At 35.0% G+C, this 13,109-nt stretch overlaps 1 protein-coding gene across 2 annotated transcripts in view; it reads left to right on the forward strand.

The window, feature by feature from the left end:
• Positions 1 to 6,750: 6,750 nt before the first annotated feature.
• Positions 6,751 to 13,109, forward strand: part of LOC124353766 (rab11 family-interacting protein 4) — a 224,922-nt gene continuing 218,563 nt past the window's right edge. For both annotated transcript variants that reach the window (XM_046803760.1, XM_046803763.1), the window contains exon 1: positions 6,751 to 6,897. In XM_046803760.1, the coding sequence (XP_046659716.1) occupies positions 6,763 to 6,897 (135 nt within the window). In that variant the 5' untranslated portion in view covers positions 6,751 to 6,762. The remainder of the gene's footprint in view (positions 6,898 to 13,109) is intronic.

The raw sequence follows: 13,109 nt of genomic DNA on the forward strand, positions 1-13,109 counted from the left end.
AAATTGGTACCCACAATAGTTATGGATATATTCTTACACGAGGATTAATAAAAGAATTTGACTCCGTGCAGCACCTGGAGCTCTGGTAGCCACCTTTTTCAACCTAGTGAAGACCATTATTAAACGGTTCAGTGAAGTATAATCGCTCGAAATCGGGATTTAACTTATTGAAAATTTTGCAACCTAACGTGTTCCCGTATCAAGATATCATGCACAGCGATAACACGTACTTTATTTAGCTGAGAATTGGATTTCTAACACAGAACAATACTTATCTACTTTCCTGGTACGCACGCACATCTTACGAGAATAGGAGGGAGATGTCTATACATTGGGAATAACGCGTTCAAACCTAACCTCAAACCTCAAACGTAACCCTACCTCCAACAAAAACCTGCCAGGCTCTCAGTTTTAACCACAAAACGTAATCAAATTATGTCTTAGCAAATTGTGGTTTTCAAAAGCACATGAGAACCGTTTTGCGTGATACGTAATACAAACGCACTAACCTTAGTTGATCATTACAGTCTGTAATGTATTTGTGACCAGGCCTAGAAGTTGGTTATGAGCTGCCTTGGGAAATCATAATAACCACAACAATCATTATAAGGTCGAATAAATTATCTTGCCTATATTGTGAAGTAAGTTCTGGTGTTAAGAAGGGGAAATTCACGGTTGTGTACTTTGTAAATGAGCGGATGCAAGAATAAATAGTTGAGTAACAAACAGTCTTCAAGGTCAACTCCTGTTCCAGATAAGCGGTGCCTCCTTGTGTCTATCTCCTGTCAAGAATACAGTAATTGTGCGTCTACAAGGTGTTGCTGGATGTATCAGTATACAGAGTTACTCAACCAGAATAATGCTTAGCCTTGGAAGGTAGCACTTTATTACCAAGTGACTACACCATGTCCATCGAGTTCATCACAAAGTTTAGTTTGGAAATTTGAAAGTGATGATATTAGCTCAGCGACGGCTGTATATAAAGCGCAATTTGCTGTAGCAAAATTAACATAGATTAGTAAATTAATTTTATTATAATTTAAGCCGGCTATATTAATCTATCCGAACAATAACTGCTCTGACCAATACATGGTTTAGAACGCCCTGATTCCAGGAAAGGCAGATAAATTTGGTATAATATTTCAAGGATGCGGCTTAACAAGAATAATCCAAAATCAATCAAACCCTCCATAACAGAAGAACAAGTTTTAACAGAAAACTCAAGAAAACGTTTGTCGTTTCATTGTCAAATTTCAAGTCTCTTCAAGATGATCCTGCACTAGGGATTTTTTTGTTCCCAGAACTATTCCTAAGATTTTGCAAAAAAATATTTTGGCAAATATTCTTCTAATTGCTTCCTCCTCTTCATCACTGGTACTGGAAGGGTTTATCGTGTAATCAGCTTCTTAAAGGTCAGACTTAGGTATAATTTTAACGTGTATTGAAATCTCTTCCAATTCTTTGGATAACGTGCAGTCCAGTATGGCAAAATATAAAGGCCACTCTTAAATAGGATGGAATTTGGAGATGGAAAACTTAGTTTCACTATCCCACTAATATTGCAAAGTCTGAAATTGACATCGCTTTGACGCCATGTAAAGCAGGAACCCTTTTTTTCTTTACCTTTCTTCTTACCATTTTGGTCAGTGGTAATTTGATACTTGATAAATAACCTTGGAAACTTTTGCACGTGACCAATTGGAATCTTTTACTCCTTTCTATTGACTTTGCTTTGATTCGATTATGACTGAGGCTATAACATAGTAATGTTCTCTCTGGGTATTTCCAAGCTACTGTGCGCGATGAACCTCTCTTCAACCCTAACCATCCATTGTTAGAAAAATATCTTATATTAGTCATTCACCAAGGTCGTTAAATCTATTACCCTTCCTGAGTAGGCTGAGAAATAACGCGCTTGTGCTCAACAGGTTTACGAAGCGAGAGTCAATTTTAAACATATAAGTACACAACGTAGTTTTTTGTGAAGTCAATAGAGGAATTCCCCCTAAGAAAAAATTGATCAGCTGTATTAATTTTATTACTGGGGAATGAAATGGTTAAAATATCAATCATATTGTTTAGCTTGACATACAGTCAACCTTCAGACACATAAAATAGTTATATATCCATCAAAGAGTGAGATAAAGGAGACTTAACGTTGTCATTTTCAGCCTTTAGTCTTTATATGGTTGTATTACGGAAGTATAAGTACCTGGAGGCTATGTGTTGGACAAGGGCACATCACATTTCTATGAGGGGGGTTAAGTACAAGGATATCCAACATTTAATGCCATTGCTATAACCCTGCTTCTCTCAATCCGGACTTCTCTCTCTCTCTGTTCAGTTCCAGCAAGAATACGCTAGACAAGGAAGGGTGTAATTTGGGAACGAACCGATTGCCGTGTGATGGATATTTCACAATGCCGTCATAGAACACATGGTAACATGTCGTCACACTGAACGTTATGTGGCGATAAGGTGGCTTCACCTTTTTTATTATGCTAGTTGGGATGTGACACGTGATTATTCACACACAGTCGAATAACATACGTACTGTATTTATGAAGATTGTTTCGGATGTTTTCCATCGTACAGTAATGCATAAAACACTACAAAAAACGAACTTCAACAAATATCATTTACTTATCTTGTGATGTTATATAATTTACTTACCTGTTTACGTAGATCACCCTTAGATAGTAAGATTACTAAAAAAAATTCGAACTCATTCTACATGTTTTAACTATCCACAACAGGTTTTTTACACTATTTCCTTTGACATTTTTCGAAAATATGCTACTGAAGTTGTAACAAAATCCTCTCCAATAAGAGCGAAACCCAACAGTATGATCTTTTTCTGCGTTGTTCCTTTTTACAATTTAATGGGAATATTGCGCCGAATCCAAGTCTAATAATTAAAATTATCTCACCTTTAATTTCGTAAAAATGTAACACTTTTTGAAAACGTTGTCATAAACTAATTGTATGCAAAGTGCAGCATGTTAGGGCTTATGCAACTTTTAGGCAACCAGTAAATTAGCAAAATTATACATTCTGAGAATAAAGTGGCAATGCCGTGGTTTCATTAAAATTGATTCGGTGGCGAGGCATCACTGCTTTGTAAATAATATATTCTTTTGAAAAGCGCAGTTTTAGCATAGATATTTGCTAACTCTATTATTTTAGTGCCTAGACTGGATATTAAGTAATCTCCACCCACTAAATTACCTTTTAACGACAATTTCCATTGGAGCTGTTTTGTGATAGAAGATTTTTTGCATATCAAGTCAAAGCAGTATTATCATGTGCGTGGAAAAGCTTACAGAGTTCATTGCCCCGCTCTAAGAACACTGTGATGTGCCCTTGTCCTTCACTTACCCTCCAGGTACTACTTCGTACACTTCCGTTAGACAACCATATGAAGACTAAAGGCTGAAAACGACAATTTTAAGTTTCCTTTATCTCATTCTTTTATTCGGATAAGTATTTCTTATGTGTCTGACGGTTGACTGTATATCAAAATAAACTATATGATTTCAGAAAAAATTTATATTTTTAACCATTTCATTCCCCACTAATAAAACTAACACAGCTGGTCGATTTCTTTATGAGGGGAAATTTCTCTATCGATTCCACGAAAAACTAGGTTGTGTTGTAACAACAAAGAGTACAATATATTTATTAAGGAAAATTATTTTTGAATTATTATAAATATAATCATTCATTACTAGCAATTATCAGTCAAATAACTTAACCTGGGTAAAGAATTTATATACAGTGATACCTGGATAGCTAATTCAATGTAATGAGTTTGTGGCTTTGCCTGGCCACAGTACCTATATATAAAGTACCTGGGGAATACTGCCAAACCGGTTAATGCAACTGCGGGAGGAGCCATAGGAAACTAACCATCCGTTTCCCCCGGAAGTGTTACAGGAACATTATTACTTGCATCCAACCGCTAATCAATCCGAACATCTGAACCACAAAAGGCTTTTATTATTGAGTTACGAGGTGTGACTAAACCAACCAGTAACTATAATTTATTACTGTGGTTAGTAGGCTACCCATCGGGCAGTTGTAGTAAAATGATCGTAACATTTTCCCCATAAGAACATTGTTACACCCCATGAAGTTTTATCGCCCTACTTTTTACTGTAGCATTACCGGAAACGTCTCATTTAAAGATATATATTAAAGAAGCATCGATACTCTTTTTAGTCAATTTTTTAAATCGAATCCTTTGGAATATTTGAACAGCGAAGAACAACCAAGTTTGGGATTGTTTCTGATAACCTATAAAAATAACGAAAACATAAAAAAGCGTTCTGGCGCCTATTAATTATATCTTTAAAATGACTCATCTCTCATAGTTTTACGACCAAAAAAGGTTGTAAAAGTCCATGAGATTTGACATTGTTCTTATTCAGCTGCAACCAAGATGGCCGCCCGTACAGTCGGCTGTAAAAACAGCTGATGTCGCATTTCTATCACAGCAATCATATCATCTGACGTCCACCCGCCAATTCTGTTCATCAAGAGCTCTTTCACGGCCAATTCCAAAGACAACCAGAGCGTGAAAAACGCAGCCTTTCGTGTGTTTATGTGTTCACACACGAAACAGTTTTACTTTCCCCCTAGGTTCCCGCGTATTTCCCTTTCTATCGACAACAGCTGATTGGGTTTCACTTTCCCCAATTAAAGCGGCTTAGAGTAATTAAAATGCGTTTTACAATGATAGCAAGTTTTTAGCATATATTCATGTTTTTTGTGTGTTGACATTTATAGTTCTTTCCTTTCTCGTGTCTCAGTTCACCACGTGGTAAAGTGCAACTAAAAATGGGTTTTGGAGAAGTTTTATTTACAAAAAAAAAATGTAACTTCTTAGACTATTCTTTTGGGAAAGTATATTTCAAGATCACAACGTATGCGTTTTAATTTTTGTAACTATATCTAATTTTTAATACTGTTGAAGGAATTGAAATTTATCTATACAGTAATAAAACAAAAAAGCCTTAAAAGTTGTAATAAAAATAAATTGGGAATGACTGAAATTAATTAGTACAATGTCCAAATTAAATATTTTGGAATTGTACACCACCACTTTACACTATAAATTTTATTAATTTTATAACTAGTGTTGTACTCATGAGTCTATCAAATAGACCATGGTAAGGTTTTAGTAACATTTGCCATCGTTATATGTTGAAAAAGTTGAACACTGCGTTTTCAGGAATAAATCAGCCGACTTCTTGAGGCGTCAAAAATTCCTCATAATACCTTAAGTTTTGACACCTGTAGAATAGGATAGATTACAGTCCTTGAAACTTAGTTATATTTTGTACATTTATCGATAGCGAATGTTCTAAATTATGTAATTCTTTGAAATTATATATCGTTAATAGTGAAGTTTTAACAAAGAATTTGCCTTCTATATTTCAATCCTCCTTAATGTTAGGATATACCCAAACAAATGGAAAGGCGTGTTCCTAGGATGTTAATGTTTACAATGAATCTGTTTATCTCTCTGATCTTAGTGTTCCAGCCGGCTGACCACTCAGACATTTGTTTACTCGGAAGCAGTTCCAGTAAACAAATGACCATCAAATAGCTCAGGGATGCTTGAAACCCCATTTAAAAGTGGAGTCTATGACAGTCCTGTGCACATGGCAAAGACATGCGTGCAGTCTTGCGGGTTATATTTAGTAGAAAGTTTGTTTGGAATTTGCTCCAATCACGTTAGCGTTCATAAACTAAGAAACATTTGCTCAGATTCGTAGCTCTTTCCTTTTTACCTTGATTTTCAGGTACGCACGGTTTCGATTCTCGCCAAGTGAAACGCGTTTGTAAAATTATTGTCTTTCCGGAATTCTTATAAAATGTTGTTTCAGTTACAACCGTACTTTACAGTGATATAAACACAATAAGTATCATCCTCATTTTGAAATAATTTTTTTTATCTGAGTACTTAATCAATATTGCCGTTACACATTGATGCAGGTATTGAATATCATCAAATCATCCTCAACCAACATTACTTTACGACACACTTTTGCTTGCACCTTAAAATAGTTTATGATTATTTTACGAACTATGCAAAGTTTTATCACAGCAAATGACTCAATGTACGTCACTCTGATGGAAGTTGTTTGACTAAATAATGCGTAGTAGGCAAAATACGCCACAGGCCAGTGGCCCATAAGGACGGACAGAATAAGGCTTAAAAGGAGATCGGTCTCTCCTTTAAAAAGAAAAAAAAGAAAAAGATAAAAAAGCTGTAAACATTTAAACGGGTTGGTAACACATATATACAAATATTTCCAATATCAAGTATAATTATTTCCGTAGTAATTTACTTACTTCCTTTTTCGTGTCTGTAGGCTTCAATATATATATTCAGATATATTCAGATTTAGAAATGCAATTTTTCATACATACTTAAGCTCGAAGTACTATTAATAGTTTAGGAAAGTTTAATAATTCCTTGTTATATGTTATAAATTACTAAAAATGTATTTGTATAGTCTCATTTAAGGCATTTTCTACGATAATAATAAACAAAACTTGCTTTGAGAAAGTGGAAACTCAATTCCTCTTGATAAATATTGTTGAATCTTTCTCTGTTGTTGAAGACGTAAGACACTCAAAACGCTGTCCTTATTTGACTCGGTGAATGTGCTCAGTGTTGTTGTCCCAATGTGTGAAATGGTTTGAGAGACTGTGATACTCCAAAGCCACTCTGAAGAGCGGGATGGGCAGCCCATGATGCCCGCCGGACAACGCAGGATCACCGCCTACCAGTTGCGCAGAGTCTTCCGTCTCTGTGATCCTGAGGGCAGCGGGTTCGTGTCGGTCCAACACCTCACCGATCTTGCCCTTCAACATGCCCAGCGCAAGGTAAGTAACTCTAAGACTGTTCTATCTGTTAGGCCAAATATTTCCAATCGGACGAACAAGGACAAGTGAGATTGGTCTAATATTTGGCCATTTAATCCAAACATCCAATAAGGTGCAAAATTCAGTTAAATCTATGTTGGAGATATAATTAAAATTTCACCTGTTCTCCCACGTACAAGGCAACATAGATTTGGTAAGACAATCTGTTTTGGAATAAACGTTCTAGTATAAGGTACTTTGTATCACTCTTAATATGTTTATTAGTACAAAAGGACTGGTTAGCAATTTTTTATTTAACAAATATAATTTCTCTACCTTCCTATAAAGATATGTAATTTCTATGGTTCTATAAAAGTTATTGTGGTTTTGTTCGAAATTCCGTAGACTATATAAATTTCAAAGCTATTGAACATTTAATGTTTAAGTAAAGAAGTAAAAATAAAATTTGGAGGCATTCCACATACCTATTGGTCCATTATAATAGAAAACTAATAGTGATATTAATTTTAATATAACGATCACTTATTGAATGAGAATTATTTTATTTTGTTATTTAACATTTTAACTATGTATTTAGTATGACATTTCGAATAGCTAAACAAAACCTTTTAAAACTGAGTATAACCGAATTTGTAAAACTCAAAAGCTTATTTATCACAATTTTCCTAAAAGAATGCCCTAATGAGGTTGGAAAAACCTTTGGTTCTACACCGTGTTATAGTAAGAATAACAAAATATTTTTTAAAACATTGTAAGAATAAAACTCTTTTTAAACGATCCCTGTAAATACGGTTTTAGATTATGTACTTTTACTTATACCAAACTGTGTTCTGTTATGAGATCACCTAAGCAATGCATATTTAACTATTATTACCAAAACAATTTTATTTATAATTACAAGGTTTTAACACCTCGAGACATATACCAATACGGTAGGTCAGGTACGTAACCTTTGAATGCTTTTGATAACGTGATTTTAATATCAAGATTGAATACATCGAATGACGGTAGTATCAAGATAAGCTGACGTTTGAATACTCCGAATGACGGTAGTATCAATTTAAGTTTACGTTTGAGTACATCGAATGACGGTAGTATCAAGATAAGCTGACGTTTGAATACTCCGAATGACGGTAGTATCAATTTAAGTTTACGTTTGAATACATCGAATGACGGTAGTATCAAGGTAAGCTGACGATTGAATACTCCGAATGACGGTAGTATCAAGGTAAACTGACGTTTGAATTACTCCGAATGACGGTAGTATCAAGTTAAGTTTATGACTGACGTTTGAATACATCGAATGACGGTAGTATCAAGGTAAACTGACGTTTGAATACTCCGAATACTCCGAATGACGGTAGTATCAAGGTAAGCTGACGTTTAAATATTCTGAATGACGGTAGTATCAAGGTAAGCTGCTGTTTGAATACTCCGAATGACGGTAGTATCAAGGTAAGCTGACGTTTGAATACTCCGAATGACGGTAGTATCAAGTTAAGTTGACGTTTGAATACATCGAATGACGGTAGTATCAAGGTAAACTGACGTTTGAATACTCCGAATGACGGTAGTATCGAGGTAAGCTGACGTTTGAATACTCCGAATGACGGTAGTATCAAGTTAAGTTGACGTTTGAATACTCCGAATGACGGTAGTATCAAGTTAAGTTGACGTTTGAATACTCCGAATAATGGTAGCATCAAGGTAAACTGACGTTTGAATACTCCGAATGACGGTAATATCAAGTTAAGCTGACGTTTGAATACTCCGAATGACGGTAGTATCAAGTTAAGTTGACGTTTGAATACTCCGAATAATGGTAGCATCAAGGTAGACTGACGTTTGAATACTCCGAATGACGGTAATATCAAGTTAAGCTGACGTTTGAATACTCCGAATGACGGTAGTATCAAGTTAAGTTGACGTTTGAATACTCCGAATAATGGTAGCATCAAGGTAGACTGACGTTTGAATACTCCGAATGACGGTAATATCAAGAGAAGCTGACGTTTGAATACTCCGAATGACGGTAGTATCAAGTTAAGTTGACGTTTGAATACTCCGAATAATGGTAGCATCAAGGTAAACTGACATTTGAATACTCCGAATGACGGTAATATCAAGTTAAGCTGACGTTTGAATACTCCGAATGACGGTAGTATCAAGTTAAGTTGACGTTTGAATACTCCGAATAATGGTAGCATCAAGGTAGACTGACGGTTGAATACTCCGAATGACGGTAATATCAAGTTAAGCTGACGTTTGAATACTCCGAATGACGGTAGGATCAAGTTAAGTTGACGTTTGAATACTCCGAATAATGGTAGCATCAAGGTAGACTGACGTTTGAATACTCCGAATGACGGTAATATCAAGTTAAGCTGACGTTTGAATACTCCGAATGACGGTAGTATCAAGTTAAGTTGACGTTTGAATACTCCGAATAATGGTAGCATCAAGGTAAACTGACGTTTGAATACTCCGAATGACGGTAATATCAAGTTAAGTTGACGTTTGAATACTCCGAATGACGGTAGTATCAAGTTAAGTTGACGTTTGAATACTCCGAATAATGGTAGCATCAAGGTAGACTGACGTTTGAATACTCCGAATGACGGTAGTATCAAGTTAAGTTGACGTTTGAATACTCCGAATAATGGTAGCATCAAGGTAAACTGACGTTTGAATACTCCGAATGACGGTAATATCAAGTTAAGCTGACGTTTGAATACTCCGAATGATAATGGCATCAAGGTAAACTGACTTTTGATTACATCGAGTGATGTCATTATTAAGGGTGGATGAATTTTAAATCATTTTAATGACGTGACTACTATTTATGCTGGATGGTCTCTCAAGTATATATTCTTTATTTTAATGAGAGGATGAAAGGTTTTCTTACTTCCGATAAAGTCAATGTCAAAGTCAAAAGTCAAAATTTCTTTATTGCCATAATAACATAAGTACATGCATTGGCTTGCGTCAAAGTAAATGTAACTAAAAACTACTAGCAATCTATGTATGGTACTCTATCTACCTTTAGTATACTCTTCTATAGAATAAAAACAATTATGATAAAGTGATTCGTTTTAGAATGTGCGAGGCACTGTTTTAATTGTTTATCACGTTTGATTTTAATATAAACGAAAAATACCGTTGTTATAACTCTGCAACCAATATTCGGTACTGAGTTAATAAGAATATTTGAGTTATCAAAATGGCTTCCTTCAACGTAATTTACAATGCCATTAATAAGATATAACCCAGTAAATATCAAGCATAGCGAGATAATATTGCCTTTGGTTCGTTAAAATCTAACTAGCTTTAATTTAAAATCATACGTGCATTCAAATTTGATTCGTTAGGTCAAATGTATCGTGTTAAAGACAAAGAGGCAACAGTTTAGGTTCTCTTAATTTTATCATCAACATTGGAAATGAAAGGCCATTGTTAAGGAGAATCGACGTCACAGTGACGTGTGAGAAATAAAGTGTAATCTGTTAAGAAACGAGAATGAATGGGTAGATTACTTGATAGTGATGAAATCTATGTAATATAAAACTACATATTTTGACTACAGTTACTTTGCAAACGTTCACTTTATTAACTATAATTTATGGACAACCAAAGTTATTATGGAAGATGTAATAGAAGTAACCGGTAATACATTCCGTTTATTCCACTATGTTCATGGAGTTCAAAAAATCTTGTCATATCTTGTTTTAGCCATACATTAGCATCATCTTAAATATATTACTGCAGATATAACCATCTATATTCCTACAGATCTGTGTGCTCTTCTTAATGAATCTCCTTCTTTTGTGCACCGATAAATACCAAACATGTAAAATTGTAAAAATTAGAAAAGGTAAAAGTAGGAGAAGAATATTATCACAGGAGAAGTCTTTCAACTGTCATATAAAAACCTCAAGATAAGTGCTTTGTATTAGCAATTATAGTTCTGTTTTCATATTTCTCCTCCTCTTCCAAAAAAGAAAAGAAAAACTTGGTAGGGAACGAAAACCAACTGGGATGATATTAAAGTCCTGTGTTGATCGTTTACCCACTGAGGGTGATCTGCCAATCCCAAATTGATCTAATTCGATGTATAGAAAGTATCAGTGGAAGTCATCCAACCGGAAAATAATACTTGGATTGGACCAAAATTGCTTCTACCCCGTTTCAATCGAAGTGGACATGATTTACTGCAATTTACTACTTCGAGAAAGATTCTTGGGGTGCTCCAATTCTGGAGCACTTGATCCTCATCTAGTTTCTGCCTCCTAGACCGTTATTAATGCTCCAGATCTGTGCTGTGGACATCAGTATACAAGGTGGTTGCAAACAATCCTTATAATGCACATTTCCATTTTCGCCTAACAGCTCTCTCTCCACTTTGCGATAGACTTGAAGTGTATTGAAGTATATTCAATCATTGGATATGTAGTTTGAAGTTTTCTACGTGCTTCTGGCATTAAAATATTCTACAGCAAACGCAACGGCGCGAAATAGAACAATCTCAAATGGCAGTGAACATGCATTGACCTGAAATAAAAGAACAAGTGTGTCTATTGAAACAGCCAGCTGTTTGAACGCGTGAAGGTCTTGTTATACTTTGTTCTGCGGCAGCCGCCATCTTGTTTCTACCGTAAAAACCAGCATCAACATTTTAAGGTACACTTTTAAATATGTTTCCAACGTGTATACAAACATTCACACAGATTTTTTACTTATACTCCTTACCTTAAATTACTTGAGACCCAAGGATCAGAATTTATTTGTACGTGTGATAATTTTTAACCAAATAAATTTGTTTAAGTTTTTTTAATTTTTTTTATTATTGGGCAATTCTGTAAAGTTTGAAACGTTGTTGTTATTTAGTCAAACTAAAACCAATATTGTAGGATTCGAAATCAATATTACAGTTTAACACCTCCTTTTGTAATCCTCCATGAGAGAAAAAATATTTCAATATTTCTTGATATAATACAACGAATTTCATTATTTTGGATTCCTCCACTATCCACTGGCACAGAGTTTAAATAATTCTTTAAACTACAACCTTTCTCTTCCTTTCATCTCCATAAAGACAATCGCCTGTTGTTGAGGACATAGTAGTAGGTGGGGGAGAAGGAGGAGGTATGTAAGAGACAACAGATCCTGCAGGAGCGCCAAAGCTTTGTATTTGATGTCCCAGATGTCGAAAGCTCTAATGACCGGAGGATTTCTCCTGTGACAAAGGAAAGGACAAAGAAGGACCTTCGCTGTCATGTCACCGGCAGATGGTTACCGGAAGTTCTGGACAACACGGGAATGCAAATAGACCTGACCACACGAAGGCAGGGGCTTCACCGTTATATGGGGCACTATAATTGGAATTTCAAACAGATCATAATTACTATTTTTCTTTGTGAGTTTGTTATTGACGTTATATTTTGAAAGGAACATATGAATACGGGTATTAGATATTGTTGTGGGTTAAAAAGCGTTAACCCAATGATTCGAGAAAACATCTTTGCTCCTTTTTCATGAGACAACTTTTAATCACAAGTGCCAGCTTACATAAAAGTAAAAAAATACATACTTAACGCTTACATGCATGAACGACTTATAGAGCAGGTATATTTCATAACAGAGCAAGTACTTAATGCAACAGAAGATAACTAGTGATAAAAAAGTCAAAAAATGTTGCACACAAAGTTTGAAAAGTGTATCAGAGCCCGTCACTTAAAGATGGTGCAATTAGTCTTTGGCTGATATGTGTTTGTTTAAAAAAATATTTGTCACAGTCATAATATTTTTAACAAGAAAATAAAAATACTTGGAATCACTCCATGAGGTATTTAATTTAAGCAGAATTTAGGGTCATCTTGTAATTGGGCCGTCAGAAAAACGGTAGAGAATAAGGATATCACTTTCGTACACTGACTATGTAATGAACGATGACTGGAAGGAATTACCTTTTATCCATACAAAATAATTCGATTCAGAATGTTTGCTACAAACATATTTCTTACTGGATCTATAACTCCTGTACATACTGTGAGAAGTTCACATTTTTATCTTATCAGCGGTTATTTTGTTTTTTTGATGTGTACGTGCGGGTGGGTCTAGGTAGTGTAAGTATGTATATGTGTATAATTTACATCATGCCAATATGAAGGATAAGTATTGCATAATATTTCTTTTTAATATGTATAAAATAAGTA

Source organism: Homalodisca vitripennis, chromosome 2 (genome assembly GCF_021130785.1).
Source record: "Homalodisca vitripennis isolate AUS2020 chromosome 2, UT_GWSS_2.1, whole genome shotgun sequence".
Taxonomy (NCBI): domain Eukaryota; kingdom Metazoa; phylum Arthropoda; class Insecta; order Hemiptera; family Cicadellidae; genus Homalodisca; species Homalodisca vitripennis.